The sequence below is a fragment of the Xyrauchen texanus genome, chromosome 39 (assembly GCF_025860055.1).
Source record: "Xyrauchen texanus isolate HMW12.3.18 chromosome 39, RBS_HiC_50CHRs, whole genome shotgun sequence".
Lineage (NCBI taxonomy): Eukaryota > Metazoa > Chordata > Actinopteri > Cypriniformes > Catostomidae > Xyrauchen > Xyrauchen texanus.
In genome coordinates this window covers 6,652,945-6,675,842 of record NC_068314.1, presented here as the reverse complement: position 1 = coordinate 6,675,842, position 22,898 = coordinate 6,652,945, and the positions used below count along the sequence as shown (strand labels likewise).

The window sequence follows — 22,898 nt, the reverse complement described above, 5'->3', positions numbered from 1 at the left end:
GAATGTAAGTCGTGTAACCCTCAGAAGACAGTAAAAATAATAATAAAATAAGTGTAATTTAAAGCTGAAATTCTTAAAAAAATCCTGGGCAAAGTTAGTTTAGAATAATATTTAAAACAAATTCAAGCAGTGAAATAATTATGTCAGGTGGTGTAACCATAATGCAGATAGACATTATGATGTTGTGTAACAAAAAATAAATATATTGTAATGTTTGGTGTGCTGGAGTGGGACAGAGGAGATGAAGGAGTAGAGTCTTTAAAACTTTTAATTACAAACACAGGAGTAGAACTGGAGTGGAAGCAAACACTGGAGTGGACGCAAAGGCATTAACAAACATAACAATTCAAGGACTGACAAAACATGAATGAAACTAGAGGGTTTATATACACATGAACACTAATGAGGGAATGGCATACTGGATTCTGGGAAACTTAGTGCTGGGGAAAACTTCATAATAAGAGTCCTTGAATACAGTGGAGACAAACTGTGATATATATATATATATATATATATATATATATATATATATATATATATAACAGATTGGACACCTTTAGACTCTCAAAACTGTGTCGGAAGTTTTTGAAATACATCAGATATTTTGACATTTTTAAGAGAAGGCATACTTTGTTCAGTTTAACTGGAGTAACCCAAAGATATTTGTGACTAGAAAATAATCAAAACTATTCATAATATTTGTAATATTGTAAATTCATAATATTTGTAAAATAATATATATTTTTTTACCTTGAAATATGTTTGTTTCTTCAATTAATGGTTACTTTGTGTACACTCACCTGTATCCAAGGTGCAACAGAAGCATAGTAATGCTTACAACGCTTGATATTGAAAAAATAAAATAAATAATATATATATATTACACAAAGAATACATTTCTACAAACATGATACATGTGTTTTATTTTTATTAAAGTAAAAAAATAAACAAATATCTCAGACAGCTTTATTTATCTATATTTATAATGACCAATGTACACACATTATTTTAATTTTAAAGACTCTACTTAAACCTGGTACTAACATCCGACTGGGTGATCCATTCACAAGCACTAAATACAGGTGTAAATGGGTCCCAACACTTTTTGTAATCCAGTCACTTAAACCACATTTGGACATGTTGGACAAAGCCGAGCTACACTGGCATAATCTGTGTGAAATATAAGTATGAAAAAGTTTCAGTCGGAATAAAACATTTCCATGACGTTTAAAAAAGACAGAATTAGTCTGACTGAAACTGAAATTTTGAAGTGCATGTAAACGTACCGACTGAAGGTTAAAATGAGAACTTAAGAACAAATCTGACATGAGTGGACAATCTCACCTTCTAATACTTTTTTTTTCTGGCCCATATCAGGAGAGTTTGGGGAAGTATGCTATGGGCGGATGAAACTGCCAGGAAAACGTGATACTCCGGTGGCTCTGAAGACTCTCAAAGCCGGATACACAGAGAAACAGAGAAGAGATTTCCTCAGCGAGGCCAGCATCATGGCGCAGTTTGACCACCCTAACGTTATACACCTGGAGGGGGTTGTTACTCGCAGTAAGCATTCTACTTTAGAACCAAAAATGATTTGCACATTTAAGTTGCTCTTAAAAATTTAGGATTGCCATTATGTAACAAAATCAAAACAAGTGGCATCTGCAAACGATTGATACTTGAACTTTTCTCAGAACTATTTTCACTTTTCCGTGCCATTTTTGCAATCATTTGTAAACAACTGGGGTCAAGGTGAGTTTTAGTGGAAGTACTAATTCAGTTCCTTTCAAGTTCACACAGGTGTCCTGGCAGAAAACCACAGATGTAGTTCATCACATTAAATAATTGCATGTTCAACTAGAGTGGAATCTTATATTTGGAAAGTGGAAACCTATAGTTTAATTTAATTTCTATAGACTTGTATCATCTCTCCCAACTCTTGAAACCCTTTTCTCATTCCTTCTCCTGTTTTCTCCTTGTTTCTCTCACTCTACACAGGCAAACCGGTAATGATCATCACAGAGTACATGGAGAATGGCTCGCTGGACTCTTTCCTCAGGGTGTGTAACGCGGCTCTGTTTGTTCTGTTAGATCTCTGTGGTTTTGTTTCGCCTCGCTGAACCTCCCTGTGAACTGAAGTATAACTTCACAAAGTTTTCTCTTCCTTGGCTTGTTTTCGTAACTCTAAACAGAGACATGATGGTCAGTTCACCATTATTCAGCTGGTCGGAATTCTTCGTGGTATAGCAGCCGGCATGACTTACTTGGCTGATCTGGGGTACATCCACCGGGATCTGGCTGCCAGGAATGTTCTGGTCAACAGCAATCTAGTATGCAAAATTTCAGATTTCGGTCTGTCACGCGTTCTGGAAGATGACCCTGATGCAGCCTACACCACAAGTGTGAGTGCCCTTGTTCTGAATTTTTTCAATGTGCTCTCAGATATTTGGAACCCACTGCATGTCTATTTCATATCACAATTGTTGGTGTTTAAACGTATATCATCTAAATTTGTTTACTACTAATCTTTTTTCTTCCTCTGTTATTTTTTGTGGAATTTTAGGGAGGAAAGATCCCAATCCGTTGGACGGCCCCTGAAGCTATTGCCTATCGAAAGTTCTCGTCCTCCAGTGATGTGTGGAGTTATGGAGTGGTAATGTGGGAAGTGATGTCATATGGGGAACGGCCATATTGGAACTTGACCAACAGAGATGTGAGTCTAGATCAAACACACACTTCACAATCTTCATTTTGGCTATGTTTGGAATACACACTAACATACTACCTTACTATTTTACAGCATGCAACTGATAGATCACACATAATTCACAAGCCTCAAATTGGCTATTTTCAAAATAATAAATGTACAGATCACACATAGTTTTGCTATGTTCAAAATAGCATACTAGCATACTACATATAACGGTTTTGCACTGCCGATCACAAATACTTCAAGTCCATTTAGCCTAGGGGTGTCAACTTGTTCGATCTGGGCCATATGCAGAAAAAAATAAGGTGCCGTGGGAAGCAGTTTGAAAATACATAGGCAAAAAGGATTAAAAAATATTTATTTATTTGGCATGTTATGCCAGCAGAGAAGGCTTTGCAGGCCCTGAGAAATCGTCACTGGTCTTTATATTGTCTTTATATGGTCTTTATGTAAATAAAGTATAGGGCAGTTCACTCAAAAGGAATTACTCATTGTAGCTATTTAATTATAGCTTCTCTTATGTTTTTCCTTGCGTAAAAATACAATTTTAATTTGATAAAAATTGTTGCGCTTCATTTTATTTTGTAGACCTGCATGCGCGCGCATCTCTCCTACAGTGCTACAGTTTGTCCTCAATCAAATAGCACTGGGAAGCCTGTGAATAATTTTTCTTCTTTCAATGTAATATCAGAACAAACCAGTTAATTATACTTCCCAGCGCTAAAGAGGAAGTTCTGGAAGAGTATGTTTGGTTCACGCATCTCTGTGAGCGCTCAAACTCAGCCGTTCGCACAACAGCAGCTCTAGTTTTATGATGCAAGGTATCGGGACATTTTAACAAGTACATGAGTAATGTCTAGGTTACGTATGTAATCTCCGTTCCCTGATGGAGGGAACGAGACGTTGTGTCAGAGAAGCAACACTAGGGGTCTCTCTTGAGCGCCGATATTCACCTCTGAACTATGAAAAAAGGCCAATGAGAGTTGGCAACCAGTATTTGCATGTCCGCCCCGGACATACGGGTATTTAAGCGGCGCAAATACGGGAGTTCATTCAGGATTTTTCTGAGGAGCCGAAATGGTCCGGCCACAACAGTGGCTCGGCTCAGCGACGTGGCAGGGGAGACACTAGCGTCTTGTTCCCTCCATCAGGGAACGGAGGTTACATACGTAACCTAGACGTTCCCCTTCTGTCGCTCTCTCCACGTTGTGTCAGAGAAGCGACACTAGGGGTCCACTTATAAAAGCGCCACGCGCTGAGCCATGTACGTGAACTGCTGATACAGGAGCGAGCAGGTAATCTTACGTGCAGGACGACTGTATCAGGATGCACGTACCCTTCCCCAATGCCCCATTTAAGCCATCAGGATTCCTTATCGTTACCCTGGAGGGGGGAACAAGGTGCTGGCCACCAACCTGGGAACGGGCCAAGCCTGGCCGGGCCTCTTTTCTCTCTATGTTTCTCGCATAGAGCAACTTAGGCCGGGGCCCTTACACGCATTGAGGGAAGGGGGTCTTAGCCCTTATTCAGGGTGGAGAAGACCCTGCGGAGGCCACGCCTACCCGAGAGGGGAGGCAAGTTTAAGTGGCAAAACCATCAGAGGCCTGACTTAGGGCCTATGTGGAAAAGTTGGTGCGGTGGTGGATCCAGCCTATAGAGGGGGGAACATACAGCACGGCAGCCATGACTGCCTAAGGGAAACACGGGAGTCAGCTCGCCAGAGGGGACAGAACCGTGGTGTTACACACAGGGGGAGTCCGAAGGAGGCCTTGCCTGTGGAGCACCTATACCAGTACAGGGTAGCTTACGGTACCCGCAGTGGCTTGGGTCAGCGAGTTCCTCCGCTGAACTGTGACCCACGAGGGCTAGGGAGGAATCGACCAGTGTCCCAAACCTGAGACCTCCTGGGAATGAAGCGCACTGTTTCCCTGGTTAGGGGAAGGGCGCTAGGTGCAAGCGATTCACCTGGTCAGATCGTGGGCGTGCCACCGAGTTCTACGGACTCGGTACCTGAGAGAACACGGGACGATACTGACTCAACCCGCTGCTCTACAATGTCTGCTAGGGCAGTGCCCCTAGCCAGTGCCCATGAGGACGCAACACTCCTGGTGGAGTGGGCTCGGACCCGCAAGGGGGGGGGCACGGCCTGGGTGTGATAAGCCAGGGAAATTGCGTCGACAACCCAGTGGGCAATTCTCTGCTTGGAGACAGCATTCCCTTTCTGCTGTCCCCCAAAGCAGACGAAGAGCTGCTCAGAGCGTCTAGTGCTCTGTGTGCGGTCCAGGTAGATACGTAAGGCACGTACTGGACACAGCAGTGAAAGGGCTGGATCTGCCTCCTCCCGGGGCAGCGCTTGCAGGTTCACTATCTGATCCCTGAAGGGTGTGGTAGGAACCTTGGGCACATAGCCCGGTCGCGGTCTTAGGATCACAAAAGTGTCTGCCGGACCGAACTCCAGGCAAGCGTCGCTAACAGAGAACGCATGCAGGTCCCCGACCCTCTTGATGGAAGCGAGCACGATCAGCAGGGCGGTCTTGAGAGAGAGGGCCCTGAGTCCAGCTGAGTCAAGCGGCTCGAAGGGGGGTCTCTGGAGGCCCGTAAGGACGACCGAGAGATCCCAGGAGGGGAACAGGTTAGGCCGGGAGGGAGTCGACTCGAGTCCGGAGCCAGTGCTGAAGTGGTCTCATATGCATCAACCCCAGCGGCACGGCCGCCGCGGAGGATGCCATATGCACCAGGAGCTGTTGGAAATGTTTTAACGGGACCACGGCGCCTGGCTTGAAGGAAGCGAGGAATTTCAGCACTGACTGAGCACGCTCGTTGGAGAGACGTGCTGTCATTGAGACTGAGTCTAACTCCAGACCGAGAAAAGAGATGCTCTGGACCGGACAGAGCTTGCACTTTTCCCAGTTGACCTGAAGCCCCAAACGGCTGAGGTGCCTGAGCACCTGGTCTCTGTGTGCGCATAGTAACTCTCGAGAGTGAGCCAGTATGAGCCAGTCGTCGAGGTAATTGAGTATGCGTATGCCGGCTACTCGGAGCGGGGCAAGAGCTGCCTCTGTGACTTTCGTGAAGACGCGAGGGGACAGAGACAGGCCGAAGGGGAGGACTTTGTACTGATACGCCTGACCGTCGAACGCGAACTGTAAGAAGGGTCGATGTCGAGGGCAAATTGAGACGTGGAAGTACGCGTCCTTCAGGTCTACCGCTGCGAACCAATCTAGATGCCGGACGCCAGATAGAATTTGTTTCTGGGTGAGCATTTTGAACGGGAGTTTGGACAAGGTCCGATTGAAAACTCGCAGGTTCAAGATCGGTCGTAAGCCGCCGCCTTTCTTGGGTACAACAAAGTAAGGGCTGTAGAAACCCTTCTTTGTTTCAGTTGGAGGGACAGGCTTTATCGCGTCCTTTAATAGAAGGGAGGCGATTTCTTCGCGCAGGGAATGGGCATGTTGGCCGTGTACTGCGGAAAAATGTACGCCCACGAAGGGGGGCGGAGACCTCGCAAACTGAATTGCGTAACCGAGTCGAATGGTCCGGTGCAGCCAGCGTGACGGGTTGGGCAGTGAAAGCCACGCCTCTAAACTCCGTGCTAGGGGCACCAAAGGGACGGGTTTTTTGGACGTACCCGGCGGGGCTTCGCAGCGGTGCGGAACAGGTAATGTGGCATCGGGAGGCAAATTGGCGTCCCGAGGCTCTGGTGCTGAGAATAAACTCAAAGCACTTACCTTGCTCCGCGCACCCGGCAGGGGGCAGGTTCGTGACTGAGGAGGAGGTCTGATGCTGGCGTCCTCTGGACTCGTCTGAACCGGCCGGCCGGGGAACAGTCGTGGGGCTGAAGGCGGGGACACCGCGTCCATGGAGCCGGGACTGTTGAGGCCTGAAAGCAGAGTGCCGTGAGAACGGCATTTGCGGGCCATATGCCCCAGAGACAAAGGAAATAGCTCTTTTATTGAGAATTTGGGTACCGCAGCCCCCTTAAGGGGTGCGGCAAATGAAAAAACAAAGGATTCTCCTCCCGGCCCTCCACCGGGGGATGGAGCGGTCTTACCACCTCCGGAGCTAACTTCTTGGACTCTGGGTGCGATGTCTCAGGAGCGCCTGGGAGCCTTCCGGGTCCTCGAGGGGGTCCGTGAGACAGGGGGCGTGCGCTTCCCGCGGTTTGCTCGACGCTGGGGCTGAGAGCTGGGCCCGGGTTGAGGTGGAGCAGGAGCTTGTCTTCTGGCCGCGGGAGGGCGCCCTCGGCGAGCAGACGGGGCATGGGCCGTGGCGGCAGGCTTGCGGCGAGGCATGATGTGAGAGATGGCCTCCGTCTGCTTTTTTACCATGGAGAACTGCTGGGCAAAGTCCTCGACGGTGTCGCTGAAGAGGCCGAACTGGGAGACAGGGGCGTTGAGGAAGCGAGTCTTGTCGGCTTCACGCATCTCGACCATGTTCAGCCACAGTTGACGTTCCTGGACCACTAGCGTGGGCATCGCCTGCCCGAGCGCTTGCGCTGTGACCTTCGTCGCTCTCAGGGCGAGGTCGGTCGCTGAGCGCAGTTCCTGCAGCGTGTCGGGATCAGGGCCACCCCCGTGCATGTTGCGAAGTGCCTTGGCTTGGTGGACCTGCAGGAGAGCCATGGCATGCAGGGCGGAAGCGGCGCGTCCGGTGGCGCTGTAGGCCTTCGCTGTCAGCGAGGAGGTTGCTCTACAGGTCCGGGAAGGGAGTACGGGGCGACCTCGCCAGGTGGTAGGGGTACCGGGGCATAGATGGATCGCAACCGCCCTATCCACCTGGGGAATCGCCGCGTACCCGTGGCGCGCTCCGCCGTCGAGGGTGGCGAGGGCAGACGAGCTTGTGGCGGTGTGACGAGTGGAGAGGGGTGCTCCACTCGCGACCGCAACGTTGTCATGGTCATGTTCTCGCAGTGAGAACATGAACCATCCACAAACGCAGCCTCGGTGTGATCGCTACCCAGACACACGAGACAGCGCCTGTGGCCGTCGGAAGCGGAGAGCACTCTACCGCATCCAGAAACAACACAGGGGCGGAAGGGCATCTTTATAAAGACGCGTCCTTAAAAGGACGTTCAACGCCGCTGTGTTTTTTTCTTTTAGAGGAAATTACTCTTATAAATAAAATCACTCTTTTAGGGAAAAAACTTGTGCGCCCAGGGGCAGGAATGCACAGCCGTGCAAACAGGAGAAAGCCGCTGTTGTGCGCCGTGGAATCCAACAGTTATGAAGCAGAGGGATGACAGGAACTCGGTGTGTAATATGCAGCAGTTGCAGACACGACCATCAGCTCCGAAGAAATTTTCTGAATGAACTCCCGTATTTGCGCCGCTTAAATACCCGTATGTCTGGGGGCGGGACGTGCAAATACTGGTTGCCAACTCTCATTGGCCTTTTTTCATAGTTCAGAGGTGAATATCGGCGCTCAAGAGAGACCCCTAGTGTCGCTTCTCTGACACAACGTGGAGAGAGCGACAGAAGGGGAAAGATCTTGCCTGCTGCCAATCCTTTAATAAATGCATCATTCTTTCTGCGTGGCGCTTTATCCTCAGAAAGGAGTATTCAAAACTCAGTTGAACTCTGCCAGTGGATGGAGCTGATGGCAACAGCACAGAACGCACTAAGGAAACGATGTGCTGTGAATAGTGGCTTTACGTGATAGTGACATCCAGTGTTCAGAATATGAATTGTGTATATTTACTTGATAGTGGGCCTAATTCTGTTCTATTTCTAAAATCTCTGGCGGGCGGCATCAGAGCAGTAGGAGGGCCAAAGATGGCCCGCGGGCTCGACTTTGGACACCTCTGATATAGCCTATGTTCAGAATACCATACTACTTGCATACTAACTTTAATATTTTTTTCATATACAAATACTACACAAAGATTTTTTAACTGTCAAAATAGCACATTAGCATATTACCTCTACTGTTTTTGCACCGATCACATATACATCACCAAGTCTATGTTCAGAATAGGATATTACTAGCACACTACCTGTACTATTTTTACAGCATGCAACCGTGTAAGACCACACATACATTACTTCACCAGCCTCATATTGGCTATTTTTAAAATAGCATACTACCTTACCTTAAAATTTGCTTTTGATAAAAGCATTTAATAATTAACCAAATGTAAAATATCAATCATGATAATTTTATTAGTGTATTCATCGGAAAAAGGCAAATCAATATGCAATATTTTACATTTATCAATTTGATTCTTGTATTTCTGCAGGTAATTAAGTCTGTAGAGGAGGGCTACAGACTTCCTGCACCCATAGGCTGTCCCGGTGCCCTCCACACTCTCATGCTGGACTGCTGGCAGAAAGACCGCAATGAAAGACCCAAATTCTGCCAGATCATCACGGTGCTGGACAAGCTGATTCGGAACCCAGAGAACCTCAAGTCAATGGACACATTGTGCAGGTGAGCGCCTGGCAATCGATACAGGGCTTTCAGAGGGATTTACTTGACAAATGCACTTTGTTAGTATCAGTTATGATCCATTCGAAAAGTCTCACAAAGTTGACAAAAAAGTTTCAGGAATACGGTAAGATGCTTTAAGGCTTTACGTGTACACTTTGCAATAAGCTCATCTCGAATAGATGTGTTCGCCGTTAAATAAAAGGCCTCTGTGTGATATTGACATTGATCCAAAAGAGTGAACCAAAAAAGAATGCTTCTTTCACAATTGGACTTGTATAAATTGCAAGTACCGTTGAGTTACTGGTGCATATCGAGGTGTGTGTGTGTTGGGGGTTGATGGGTAAAAAGAGCGATTTCATCCCTGTATTAATCTACCCAAACCGGTCCCTCCTCTCCAACCTTCTCTATCATTTTAACTTGTATTGATTTTCTGCCTGTGCTAACGCATTTCAAAGGTACATCTCGTACACGCTTTCTCACACCCTGTGTTCTCATTTCAGACTAAACAGTACTTTGATGAACAGAAGTATTCCTGATTTCACCAGCTGCAGATCGGTGGACGAGTGGTTGGACACCATTAAGATGGGCCGTTATAAGGACCGATTTGCCGCAGGAGGGTACCTGACTCTAGGGCATGTGATGAGGATGAATCAACAGTAAGCTGATTGATGGAGTGCTTGAGATTGGTAATGCCGGAATGAAGCCCTTTAGATACATCATTGTGTGCTTGCAGGGTTCCAGAGTAAATACATGAATCTTGATGCCAAGGTAGATTGAGAATACATTGGAGGGACCTTTTTGGTTTTAAGACACTGACTGTCGCCTCCTAAGTCAGATCAGTTGACTATTAGATGTAGTGGATTACAGTTACATATTTGTTGTATCCTGATTACGTAAGGTCGTTAATATTCCGTTACTAGGTTTAGGAGTAGCGGTAGGAGTAGGGTTTGAGTTAGGGGTTAGCGTTAGGTTTTAGGGTAAGGGTTAGGTTTAATGTTAGGGGTAAAGTTAACAGTGTAACTACTAATGTCATTAAATTAGGTACTTAAAATGTAAGTACAATACAACAACACATATATAATAAGTACATTGTATCACATGCTGAAGTACATAGTTGTTAAAGACACCTAATATAAAGTGGGACCGATAGTATTTCTTTCCAATAAAATATTTTCACATCTTATAAAACAAGAAACGTTTAATTCAGATGAAACATTTAAGTATGAATTATTTTCTTTTTTTAGAAAAAGAAATCACAAACACTAGTGTATCTTTTTTAAGAATTTTGCTTCTCAAGTTAATGTGTCTTGTTGTAAGGTTGTTTAGATCTTTTTAATGAAGACAAAAATACTATAGGTAAGAACAGTCTTTTTGCAGTGAACTGTTATATATATTTAATTTAGTCATAATTGAACAGGCCAACCAATTATGTCCAATGTCAATATCTGATTATATTTGTTTTTCCACTTCTATCTCAGAGACATCCAGAGGTTGGGCGTCACATTAATGGGCCACCAGAAGAAGATCATGACCAGTGTTCAGGTGATGAGGGTCCAGGTGCTGAACCAGAGCGTACCATCAGTGCACATATAATCATGAACCTCTCTGCCTCATCAGAATATAAATACATATTGATCTGATACGTGTTTGGGTCTTGTGTATGAACTTCAAAAGACTACCCCTTCCTGAAACGGAACCTGACTTGGAGGATTACTGGGATAAGAATGGATGCAAAACAAGAGTTTTTTTTTATTTTATTCAACAGGACATTCGGAAACTATCCCTTTTTCTCTTTACTTTCTTTTGTAAATGTATGATGGACTGCCTTAAATGACACAAATAATTTAAATATTGTTGTACATGGAAAAAGATTTTATTAATAACAGTCATGAATGTGTAAAGAGTGGACCTAATGAATATTACAAAAGATGGACATGAATATGCATAGTGTTAAATGTTTTGCCACACCCACCACAGCACCACAACGGCATGGATGAAACTAGGAGTGCCTCAAGTGCTGATACTCAACGCCGAATATTACGACAAAAACAATGTCATATGGGCATGACCTTTAAAGGTGAAGTGTGTAATTTCCACATCACTAGCAACACCACACGGAGTTGTGAACAATTTCAGACAGGCTTCTCGAACACTCCATCTGCCATTGGACGGTAAACAGATAGTCCCGCCTAAAATTAAACATTGGTTGAGCCAATGTTGTTAGTGTTCAAACAAACCGCAATATTTTTATAACGCCGCAGTTAGTTTTTTTTTTACATTTTGGCGAAGTCAACTTATGAATCGCTTACCGGTACTTGTCTCTGCATATTAAACTGTGATACAAAAAAAGTATTTAAATACTGACAAAATTACACACTTCATCTTTAAGCTAAAAGCACATATGACAAACAGAGTCACTTAAATGGGAATCTTTGGGCTCTTGATAAAAGCTGCATTGCGCACAATATGGACAAACACTGAATAAGTCTCCGAATTGCCTCTGTGGTTGTAAAAAAGGCAATTATGGATGCCATGTGTTTGATTAAACACCCTGGAACTAAACCTGCTGTTATTTATTGCTTGCTGAACCTAGTTTCCCTGTGGATCCCTCTGGAAACAGGGGGAATAAATGTGTAAATGCTGGTCTACTGAAAATAACAGAAATGCTTTTAACTAGTGCTGTCAGTCAATTTTTTTATTTTTTTTATTGCGATTAATGGCATAATTTTTTGTAGTTAAATGTGATTACTCGCAGATTTTAATAGTGCTGAAATTTTATGCTATATAAATATATAGGCATATAGTTATTTTCTAGTATAAATTCATTTGTTTCATCTTAGGAAAGAAAACAAAACAATATGTATAATATAATGCTTTATTAGCATTTTTCAAACAAAACCTTCCAGAATATAAAGATAGAAGGCAACGTTGAGCGCTGATTTGAACTTACCATGAAAAGCGCTTGAAATAAATAGTTATTTTGTATACTTCTGTGGTAATTAAAATGCACCTTAAATAGGCAGAAAAATACTTGATTTCTATCACCAGTCCTATCTAGGCTTGTTTTGTACATCAAATAGTGTTAAGAGCCCCTTTCTCCATTTTATCACTGACAGGGAAGTGCTGTCAGCAGTGCTGGGTGTATAGCATTACCAAGTAATTAATTACTGTAATTGAATTACATTTCTTTAAAAAAGTAAAGGAATTAATCTTAATTTTTCAGTAATTTAATTACAGTTACTTCTGATGTAATTGCGTTGAATATTGTATAGACCGTATAGATACTGTATAGAAATGTAATGTCTAATGTTATGTTAGCATGTTTTCTAATTTAATGCAGCCCCCTTAAATACTTTAAGTTATTGAATAATTTATTTGACATTAAATGATTTATTTGAAAGATACAAGTAAATCCTTGTATTTTTCATCAGGTCAAGGTTGATCAAGGTTAATAAGTAATGCAATTGATTTTCATGCAATTGAGTAATTAGTATAGTAATTTAATTACACTCTATAATTAGTAGTTAGTAGTTAATAATTTTTGTTAGAGTAACTTACCCAACACTGGCTGTCAGATATTATTTTAAAATAGATAACAACCTCCGCGGCTCTATCACAGGCGAGAGTGTAACAGTCAACCATATACCGCCCATAGAATGTCAATGGGACAGCCACGTTATGCTGTTTTATGCTAAATTTGTTTTGTTATTTGGTAGAAGGGCTCTGGTGCTGTGGCGTGTGCGTCAGTGTAATGACTCCGGGCGGACACATTACAAAGGGTCCGCCCTTTACACCAGTGTTTATACTGGTTTATGCTGTATTACTGGTAAAATGCGTTAATCGCGATTAAGAAAAATTAACACGTTAAACTATTTTTTAATTAATCTTATGTGTCAACTTGTTAATTCTGACAGCACTACTTATAACATTCATCGTGAGATCTGTCTGAAGTAGAATCTGTATCTCTCTGTTATTGTCTGAGATGGCCAGTTTTTAAATATTTATTCTTACCCTTAAAATGTCAAACGTTCTCAAAGTTTGGGTTGTTTCACGTCAAATGAATCTATTTAAAGCTCCAGTAATGAACCTATTTCACACAAAATGATACAGCTCAAGATGCACATAAATTTGTAGTGGAACAAATTTAAAGTTAACGTGAAATTTATATCAACCTTATTTACATACTTTATACACATTTCTGTTTCATTGTGCACAATTTCTCAGTGCACATTAATCCAAATAAAAAACTATCTTCACAATCTTTCATAAAATCCCAAATCCAATCCCTTAATATTTCAACCCTTCCAATCCAACAATATGGCTCCATTCTGGTATAAGACGGTCACTTTTCACAATCCAATCAATTCCACATTAATAAATTCAAGCCCCGCACCTCATTTTTTTCTCATTGAATATTCAGTTTTACTTGTAATTGCGTTACATTACAGAATTTAAATGGGTTGTGAACAGTTTTTCATGTTGACTTAAAAACACAGGACCTCATTTAATAAACCCTGAAAACAGGGTATGTCTCTAAGTTCATCTTAAATATAATGATTCAATAATGTAATTGTACATCTGTTTGTAAGACTAATAAAGTTTCCAATGAATCAGACATGTAAATATGAATTAAATAAAGCTTTTCCTTTCTCTGTTTCTTTGAAAAGGCAATACCTTTCTGTATGCACAAATAAAATAAAAACACTGCCTATTGTGTCTGAAAATAAAGTTAACCAATTGGGAGTGCTTCTGATCTGGGTACATTATCAATTTGTTTCTACTGTCCTCATAATGGTCTTGGTACTAATTGTCTTTATTATTATTTACGTCCATCATCATCATCATCATCATCATCATCATCATCATCATAACTGTTGCCATCCCCTAGGTAACCCATTGCAGTATAATCTTTTTCAACATAAAAGTTAGACAGGGTGAATTTAATGAAGAACAAAAAAAAAAAAAAGCCAACAGCACTTCAGTGACAGCACAGCAATTGCTTTTAATGTCCGCTGGGTTTTGGCGCACTCCTCTGAGAAATTTCCTCATTACTTTGATGTTAAAGCATTATTTTAATGTCTTAAAACTAAATTAAGGCTACACTGCATATATCAGGAGACTGTCAGATTGAATTGTCACATTATGAATGTTGTTATCTACATGGAGATATAATATTAGGAAGCATTTTGACAGTGTTCAACATTGCCAATGGTTATCTGCTTGAGAAGTTGAGGTCATTCATTCACGAATGTCACTTTGTAGTGGTTTGTACACAGAATTCACTGCAGGTAAATGATCACATATGCACAGAATTGTATACGGATACAAAATCAGAGCTCCAAATCCAATTTTTTTTAGACTTATCCATAGCTTTAGTTATTAAATGGACATATATTTTCTTCTTGTTTCGGCTGCTCCCGATAGCGGTTGCCACAGCAGAACATCCCTGCGTGATCCAAATATTTGACTTGGCACAGGTTTTATACCAGATGCCCTTCCTGACGCAGCCCCCATTGGCTGGGGGACTGTCACTCACACCTATGGGGCAATTTATAGTCTCCAATCCACTTAACCACATGTTTTTGACTTGTGGGGGAAACTGGAGCACCCGGAGGAAACCCACGCAAACATGGGGAGAAAATGCAAACTCTACACTGAAAAGCCCAGTTGAGCTGGGACTCAAACCTGGGATCTTCTTGCTGTGATGTGACAGTGCTAACCACTGAGCCACCATGCCTCCAAATGTGATTTTAGAAGAATATCTCAGCTCTGTTAGTCCATAAAATGCAAGTGAATGGTTGCCAAAAATGTGAAGCTCCAAAAAGCGCACACAGGCATCATAAATGTAATCCATATGACTCAAGTGTTTTAATCCATATTTTCAGAAGTAATATGAGAGGTGTGGGTGAGAAATAAATCAACATTAATTTTTTGCTTGAAACTCTTCTCACTGCTAAGTAGGGGGCCATATGCATGAAGAATGTGAATTTTTTGTAACTAATGTGATTTTTGTAAAATAATTAATTACCTGAGTAAGAGTAAGCAAATGTCCAATTAAAAGAGTTCTCAAGAAGTGAGTAACAAATGACATAATAGATGTTAGCTCCCCTATATTCATTATAGATTACACATTTAACATGTATTACAGAAGTATTCGTTTTATTATTAATGGAAATTCTGTCATAATTCACCATCATGTTGTTCAAAACCAATATGACATTCTTTCTTCCATGCAACACAATAAGGAGATATTAGACAGAATATTTCCTGAGTCACTATTTACTTTTAGAGAATATGTTTTTTTTTCTATGTTTTGAAAGTGAATGGTGACCGAGACTGTCAGTCGCTAACATTCTGTCTAACATATTTTGTGTTCCACAGAATACAGAAGGTCACACAGGGTTAAAACAACATGAGGCTAGGAAAATGGTGACAGAATATAAAATTATGGCTGAGCTATCACTTTAAAGGGATAATTCATCCAAAATTTTTAATTTTCTCATCATTTATTCACCCTTATGCCATCCCAGATGTCTATAACTTCCTATCTTCTGTAGAACACATATTAAGATTTTTAGAATATTTCTGCTCTGTAGTTCAGTACAACGTATGTGAATGGGTGCCAACATATTGATGCTCCAAAAAGCTTATAAAGGCAGCATAAAAGTAATCTATATGACTCCAGTTTTAAATCCATATCTTCAGAAGTGATATGATAGGTGTGAGTGAGAAACGGATCAATATTTGTAATATTTTGATAGTAATTTTTCTCCCTGCCCAGCCGGGGATGATAGGCAGAGAAGACTGTGAATCACCAAAAACACAAGAAGGAGAATGTGAAAGTGATCTGTTTCTCATCCACACATTCTCACATCTTAACACTGCTGAAGATATTGATTTAATCACTGGAGTCTTAAGGATTACTTTTATGCTGAATTATTAGATTTTTATTTATGTTGGCATCCATTCACTTGTCTTTTATGGAACGAAATAGCTAATACTTTCTTCTGAAACTCTTTGTTTGTGTTCAGCAGATGAAAGAAAGTCACAAACATCTGTGATGGCATGAGGGTGAGTAAATGATGAGAGAATTTAAATTTTTGGGTAAACTATTCCTTTAAGGGCTCTTGTCAGATCTGGATGAATTTGTCAAGAAGAAGAGAGGTTTGTAAACCTTTTATTATGGTGAAAACACAGGGACAATATGTATAATGCTGAAATATAAACCAAAGCAAGGCCATGCTTTACTAATGCCTACTAATTGCTATTTCATAGCCTTTAAAGTCCTGTATGGATTCTTATTTCAGTGAAGTTACAGTTTTCAGTGTCGAGAGGGTACCAACACTGGTTGCAGAACACTCTCTGTGTCTGAAATACACCCTATCCACTATATAGTGCACTATTTCGGGTGTCTGACATTTTGTAGGATTGTCTGAATTCTGAGTGAGCCACTTGTTCTCAACTTTTATTCTCTCATTCTTAACCACAATGCACTCTAATTTCGAGTGTACATTTGATGTACACTCGACAATGCCCATAATCCACTGCTGGGAAAAGGTATGTGCTGGGAGTCTGATGCTTCCTTCACTCCAGCAATGTTTTATTTCAAGCTGAATTTATTAAATTACTTATTGACAAATCATTACTTGATTAAAATAACATGACATATAGAGAGGCAAAACATACAGATACATTTTAAAATGTACTCTTTATTTATATTTATACAGAATTTTGCCATTAAGATTAAGAATTCTTTATTTACTAAATAATTTACTGAGGTGATATTATATTTAACTCAGGAGACTGCACACAGTGGAAATTATCATTCTGTGGAGGATTTAAAGGAGACCTATTATGCCGCTTTTTACAAGATGTAATAGTCTCAGAATGTGTCTGTGAAGTTTCAGCTCAAAATGCCACAAGGATAATTTATTATACTATGTTATATATGCCTCTTTTTAGGTGGAATCAAAAACATGCTGATTTTGTGTGTGTCTCTTTAAATGCAAAATAGCTGCTGATAATTGGGTCAGATGAGGGCGCTATATGCCCAGAAACGCTACCCAGATTGTATTGGATTTTAAAGATACATATCAAACAAATATAGCATAACTAATAATAACAAATAAGTATAACAAATAAATACAATAATGTACATTTGATCAAATGTTTACTCTTTATATTAACATATATATTAAAAATGACAAACAGAATGAAGAATTGTATTAATATATTATTTAATAAGAATAACAAGTAAGGCCCAAGTATTTTAATAGTTCATGTGACGTTGCTTCTGTGAAAGCCCCAGAGCTCCAACCCTCAGTGTATATGTCAGTGTCCGAATTCACTCACTCATATCGTTTACTCACTACTGAGATAGTTCACCACTGCCATTCACTATATAGGAAATAGTGATTGAGTGAATGAATGAACGATTTCGGACATAGCCACTCTCTTGCCATACGGTAGCCTCCCGCCCGCACAACCTTGGTTTGCACGCGCAGAAATGCTGTCTGTTCGTGCTCCAGTTGCCAATCACGCGAACGGCAGATCAAAAGGCATTTACACTTAACTTGGATGTTTACATGGATTTATGAAGTTAACCAGTCTGAAGTAGTTGCGATCATTTCCAGTATCCCCATGAGGGTGCGGAGTAAATGTGTAAATAATGCTCATAACATGCTGGACGTGAGACAAAGCGCACTGATATATTCCTGCACTGATTTAAAAATGTATACTTAAAAATGTATGTCATTAGGGCCCAGTTATAGAAGCCTGCGTTAGCATTAAAGCCACAACTTACCTCAATGTGCTGCCTTAAATTGAAGCTGAGATTTTAATCTTGAAATATCAGCTTGTGTTTGTGTTAAATGAAGGCATTGTATGACAAAACTATTATTTTTTCACTGTTCGGAGCGAAGAAAGTGTTTCATTTTGAAGAGTATGATGCTGCAGCAGTGATGGGCTCGTCTTCAGTGACATTCTGTGTGTTTTTCTTTTTTTTAAATGTCACTCATGTAAATCGTAAAAGAGTAAATGTAGCATGTTACTAACCACCTCTGATTAAAATTCATGATTTTGTAATGGTACTTAAGTGTCTAAATATATTTTGGGACTACTGTATGATTATTAAGAACCTTGCTATGAACATTTAACTGATTTTCACCTCGCATCTGACATACAGACTGCTTGAACTACTTCTATAGTTCAGAGTTGCATTTAAAGAGTCCAATTCAAAGACTTTTTCTTTTCACACCCTCATTCTGTTGCAGATAATAGAGTTCCACTTGTGGATGTGTGATCGGATGCTGCACGGAACTCGTTCTCCATCATGCTGTCATTCCTGTTGAGTGAGCACAGTCAGATCGGACACCAGGAGGTCACGCAACTAGCTGTGTTGCAATGTGCCATACCCCTGCAAGACACAATGCACTGTATTTTAATACTGAGGCATAGCCTGTAAAATTGGCAAGTGTTTGTAGTAATTTTTAAAGTAAGACATGACAACTCTCTGAAAGATTTAGCATGGTGGACTAGATCTGCTATGCTGCTGTAGAACTAGTGTGAAGACATGCTACTTCTAAAACATACACAGACATACTTTGTTAAGCGTGTGGACATGCTGCACAGCTTGACAAATACAAGGCATGCTGCATTGACCATGCAGGACATGCTTCTCCACAAGCAGCAGAAACACATAACACAAAACACAACCCCCCAACAACGCAGATACAGCTAAGAACAGTGTACTGCTGCAATGTGCACTGATTGTATACTAGCTAAGGGTGCTTGGGCCAGCTTGGTTAAACCACATAACTGATTTTCAAGATTTCTATCTGTGCATGGGCCAGCTTGGCAGAATGGCTTAAATAACTAGTGATCTGTCTCATAATGTGCATCTGGACCTGGAAGTATTTGGATCAGGAAAGCCCAGAGTTTATTTACCAAGTGACTTAGCCTAACTAGAGTATGTGTGGATATATTTAAAGTAATAAATTTAGATAGCTGTGTGTGCCAGCCTTACTACAGTATGTATGGATTTATTTATACTAATAACCAAAGATAGCTATATGTGCCAGTGCTAGATTTGACCATGACAAAACATGTTCAGTATTCATATGGACATTTTAAACAACAGGATGAATTGCTTTTGTCACAAACTGTGTTTAAGACCATACACTTAAATGTGAGCATCCACAGTTCAAACATCTAAGTAGGCAAAATGCAAACAGGAGCATTCCAAACATTTGCTATACGTGCATTTCATTGAAACTCTGCAACGAAACATTTACGAGTGCCTAGAGTAACTAATTTTGCCGTGCATGTATAGCATGAGCTATAATCTCTGTGCGTACATTTACAGTATCTGTAAGGACGATTGTATACATTTCTAAAATGCAAACAGTTTCTACTACAACAATTAATGCAATGCTCATAATATGATCACAAAAGGCAAGAAAGAAGACAGTTAAACATTATAATGCTTTAACTATATTCAATACGCTACTATGAACTTTTACTGTACATAAACATGGTCTTCATTACCCTAAAGCATCTCTTGACTACACCATGAGTCAAAGCATATTCATACATACGTCAAATAATTAAAGACATCTGCCTTGGCTGACCTAATTACCTGAACAAGTTGAATAAGGGTTTCCCTACTCTGAGAGAAAAAATCATGAGTTACTAATAAAATATAATAGTGCACTCATTACCATATATGCAAATCAGCATCATTTCAATGCAGAACCTTTACTCTCCTGGCCTCTGCATGCACCCGGCCCGCTCAAACTTTCCCTTTGATGTTGTAAGCGAAGTCTGTCACCAATGATCCTTATTTGCATGGATCTGACACAATCCATGCTTTGCAAATTGTGACGCCCCAAGAGATATCAACAAGACTGAGAGGAAATTAAGCCCTAATTCAGGAGATAAGATATTTTAAGTGGTAGGGGGGTGAATGCTGAATCAGGTGGTGCCGTGGTGTTGCAGGCCAGGATTAAACCTTGTTAGTCACAGAGTGGCCCGTCCGCCAATTAAACTTCACGGAGCTTATTAGTGAAAAGATATTCTCAAAATATAGCTGAAAATGTTTCTGTCGGTTCTCTGCAAGGTTTAGCACACCAAATATTTCTGGAGAGCTAGTTTTTGATGCTATAAAATGCAATTATACATTACTTATCTTTTTGCATGCATTATCTATATGAACTAATCAAACAACATTGGCTTAGTAGCTGGTATGAGTAGTTCGACAGATAGTGTAAAAACGATTTAACCTAAATTATTTTATTGGTTTCATTGACAGTTTCTCAGAATCAGATTATTGCAGTAATCAGAGAATAGGGAATAATTAGATTAAGATTTGGGCAAACCTCTTCAATCCAGTTTACATGCTACTTGCCAATACTGATAATTCACTGAGAAATGTGATGTTTTATTTTTTTTTTTATAAAATAATATTACCAAAAATGTCTTGTTGCAAATACACCAATCAGCCACAACATAAAAACCACCTGCCTATTATTGTGTTTGTCCCCCTCGTGCCACCAAAACAGCACCAACCCGCATCTCAGAAAAGCATTCTGAGATGATATCCTTCTCACCACAAGTGGTTATCCGAGTTACTGTAGACTTTGTCAGTTTGAACCAGTTCTCTGTTGACCTCTCTTATCAACAAGGCATCTCCATCCACAGAACTGCCGCTCACTGGATGTTTTTTGTTTTTGGCACCATACGGAGTCAATTCTAGAGGCTGTTATGTGTGAAAATCCCAGGAGATCAGCAGTTACAGAAGATACTCAAGATACTCAAGCCAGCCCATCTGTCACCAACAATCATCCATGTGATTATCTAAACAGCCAATCATGTGGCTGCAATGCAGTGCAAAATATCATTCAGATGCGGGTCAGGAGCTTCAGTTAATATTCACATTATCCATCAGAATGGGATCTAAAATGTGATCTAAGTGATTTGGACCGTGGCATGATTGTTGGTGGAAGATAGGTTGTTTTGAGTATTTCTGTAACTGCTGCTTATTCAGAATGGTGCCAAAAACATCCAGTGAGCGGCAGTTCTGCGGATAGAAACACCTTGTTGATGAGAGAGGCAAACAAAGAATGGGCAGACTGGTTCGAACTGACAAAGTTAGTGTTTTGGAGGCACAAGGGGGACCTACACATTTATCGCTTTGGATAAATGCGTCTGCCAAATGCATAAATGTACAAAATATTATTCAGGTAGTTTTAATGTTGTGGCTAATCGTGTATGTATCTTAAAATACAGCTTGGCATGAGGAAAATTTGTCAGTTTGTGAGTCTTTGTGAACGATTCATTAAACAGGAGTAATTTTTGATTTTTGAGTCTGTTTTGATACACTAATAAGAATCGGATCATAAAAGTAATTTGTTTTTAGGACTACACATGATGCACTGTCTGTTCCCTTTACAAAAAGCTTCACTTTGATGCTGCGCTTTTGCTAAGCGCTACGGGGAACAATCTTGCATTGTGAGCAGCTGTGAATTTGTGTGAAACACGTCAATGAACATTGACCTGAATTTATAGCCTCGGCTGGTGAAGATCATTAGATGCACCTGTGGCCAGGCTATAAAATAGAGGCGTCACCAGTGTGTCGACAGATATTTTTCATTCAGAGCATACTATGCTGTGTGTCTCACAACCTGCTCAGAAAACTTTCTTCCCTCTTTGTTAGGAGTTAGAAATTGTTAGGCAGTGCGCAGAACTTTCTTTCCTTTCTCTCTCTGCTCTGAAAGAGATTTTATATATATATATATATATATATATATATATATATATATATATATATAAAGCGAATGGCGGAGAAACAGCAAGCGATGCGTGTTTCCTTGTCAACGTTTCATGACGAACAAGGACACGCATGAGTTTTGCTTTGTTTGTTTGGGGAAGAGCACGCGGCTCTCGCGTTGGGGCGGGGCGGTGCGCGCATTGTGACCTTCTTTCGGTCGGGATGCTTCACGCACGCCTACGCTTACTTCCGAGAGCCAGCACCGCGACTTCATTCGTGGGGCTCTCGTTTGGATCTGGCTGAGGAGCGAGAGACGGGTGCGTCCCTTTCGCTCGCTCTCTCCCCAGATCCGGCTGGTCCTTCTCATGTTCTCCGGCGCCTCTTCAGTTCAGGAGGGGGACCTCGATTCCCTTGGTTCTATAGATTTCGAGTTACCCACATCAGAGCACTCAAAACATGATGCAAAATCCTCTGAGGAGTTACTCGATGTGGTTACTCGTGCTGTGGCCAGACTTCAATTAGACTGGCCACGTGACCAAGAAACCCTCAAACGCTCCAAATTAGAGGATAGATTTCTGTCTGATGGCCAAGGGAAGGGAACACCTCATCAGTCCCTTCCCTTCTTTGATGACCTCCACGATGAGCTTGCTCGTTCGTGGAGGAACCCTTTTACCTCGCACGTTCACGTGCCCTTGACATCGTTATATTCGACTATCGTGGGTGCTGAGGCGCGAGGGTATTCAAGGATGCCGCTGGTCGAAGAGACACGAAGAGGTTATCTCTCGCCGGGTTCGGCATTGTCCTTGAAAAAACCTGCTCTCCCCTCTAACCCATGCAGGACTACCTCCATGCTAGTGGGGAGGGCTTATCAAGCGGCAGGTCAGGCTGGTGCTGCGCTGCACACCATGGCTGTGTTACAGGCGTACCAGGCTGACCTGCTGAAGGATCTGAGTGCGGGTAAAACTCTCGACGAAGAGGCCTTTTCAGAGCTTCGTC

The 22,898-nt window shown here is 41.4% G+C and overlaps 1 protein-coding gene across 3 annotated transcripts in view; it reads left to right on the top strand.

Moving 5' to 3' along the window:
* The window catches only part of LOC127632644 (ephrin type-A receptor 8-like), a 130,952-nt gene extending 117,173 nt beyond the window's left edge, over window positions 1-13,779 (top strand). For 2 of the 3 annotated variants that reach the window (XM_052111350.1, XM_052111349.1), the window contains exons 11-17: window positions 1,378-1,563; window positions 1,999-2,060; window positions 2,193-2,402; window positions 2,564-2,713; window positions 8,946-9,136; window positions 9,637-9,792; window positions 10,615-13,779. In XM_052111350.1, the coding sequence (XP_051967310.1) occupies window positions 1,378-1,563; window positions 1,999-2,060; window positions 2,193-2,402; window positions 2,564-2,713; window positions 8,946-9,136; window positions 9,637-9,792; window positions 10,615-10,729 (1,070 nt within the window). In that variant the 3' untranslated portion in view covers window positions 10,730-13,779. Of the gene's footprint in view, window positions 1-1,377; window positions 1,564-1,998; window positions 2,061-2,192; window positions 2,403-2,563; window positions 2,714-8,945; window positions 9,137-9,636; window positions 9,823-10,614 lie in introns of all 3 variants that reach the window. The other variant, XM_052111351.1, reaches the window with a different exon arrangement.
* Window positions 13,780-22,898: the final 9,119 nt, after the last annotated feature.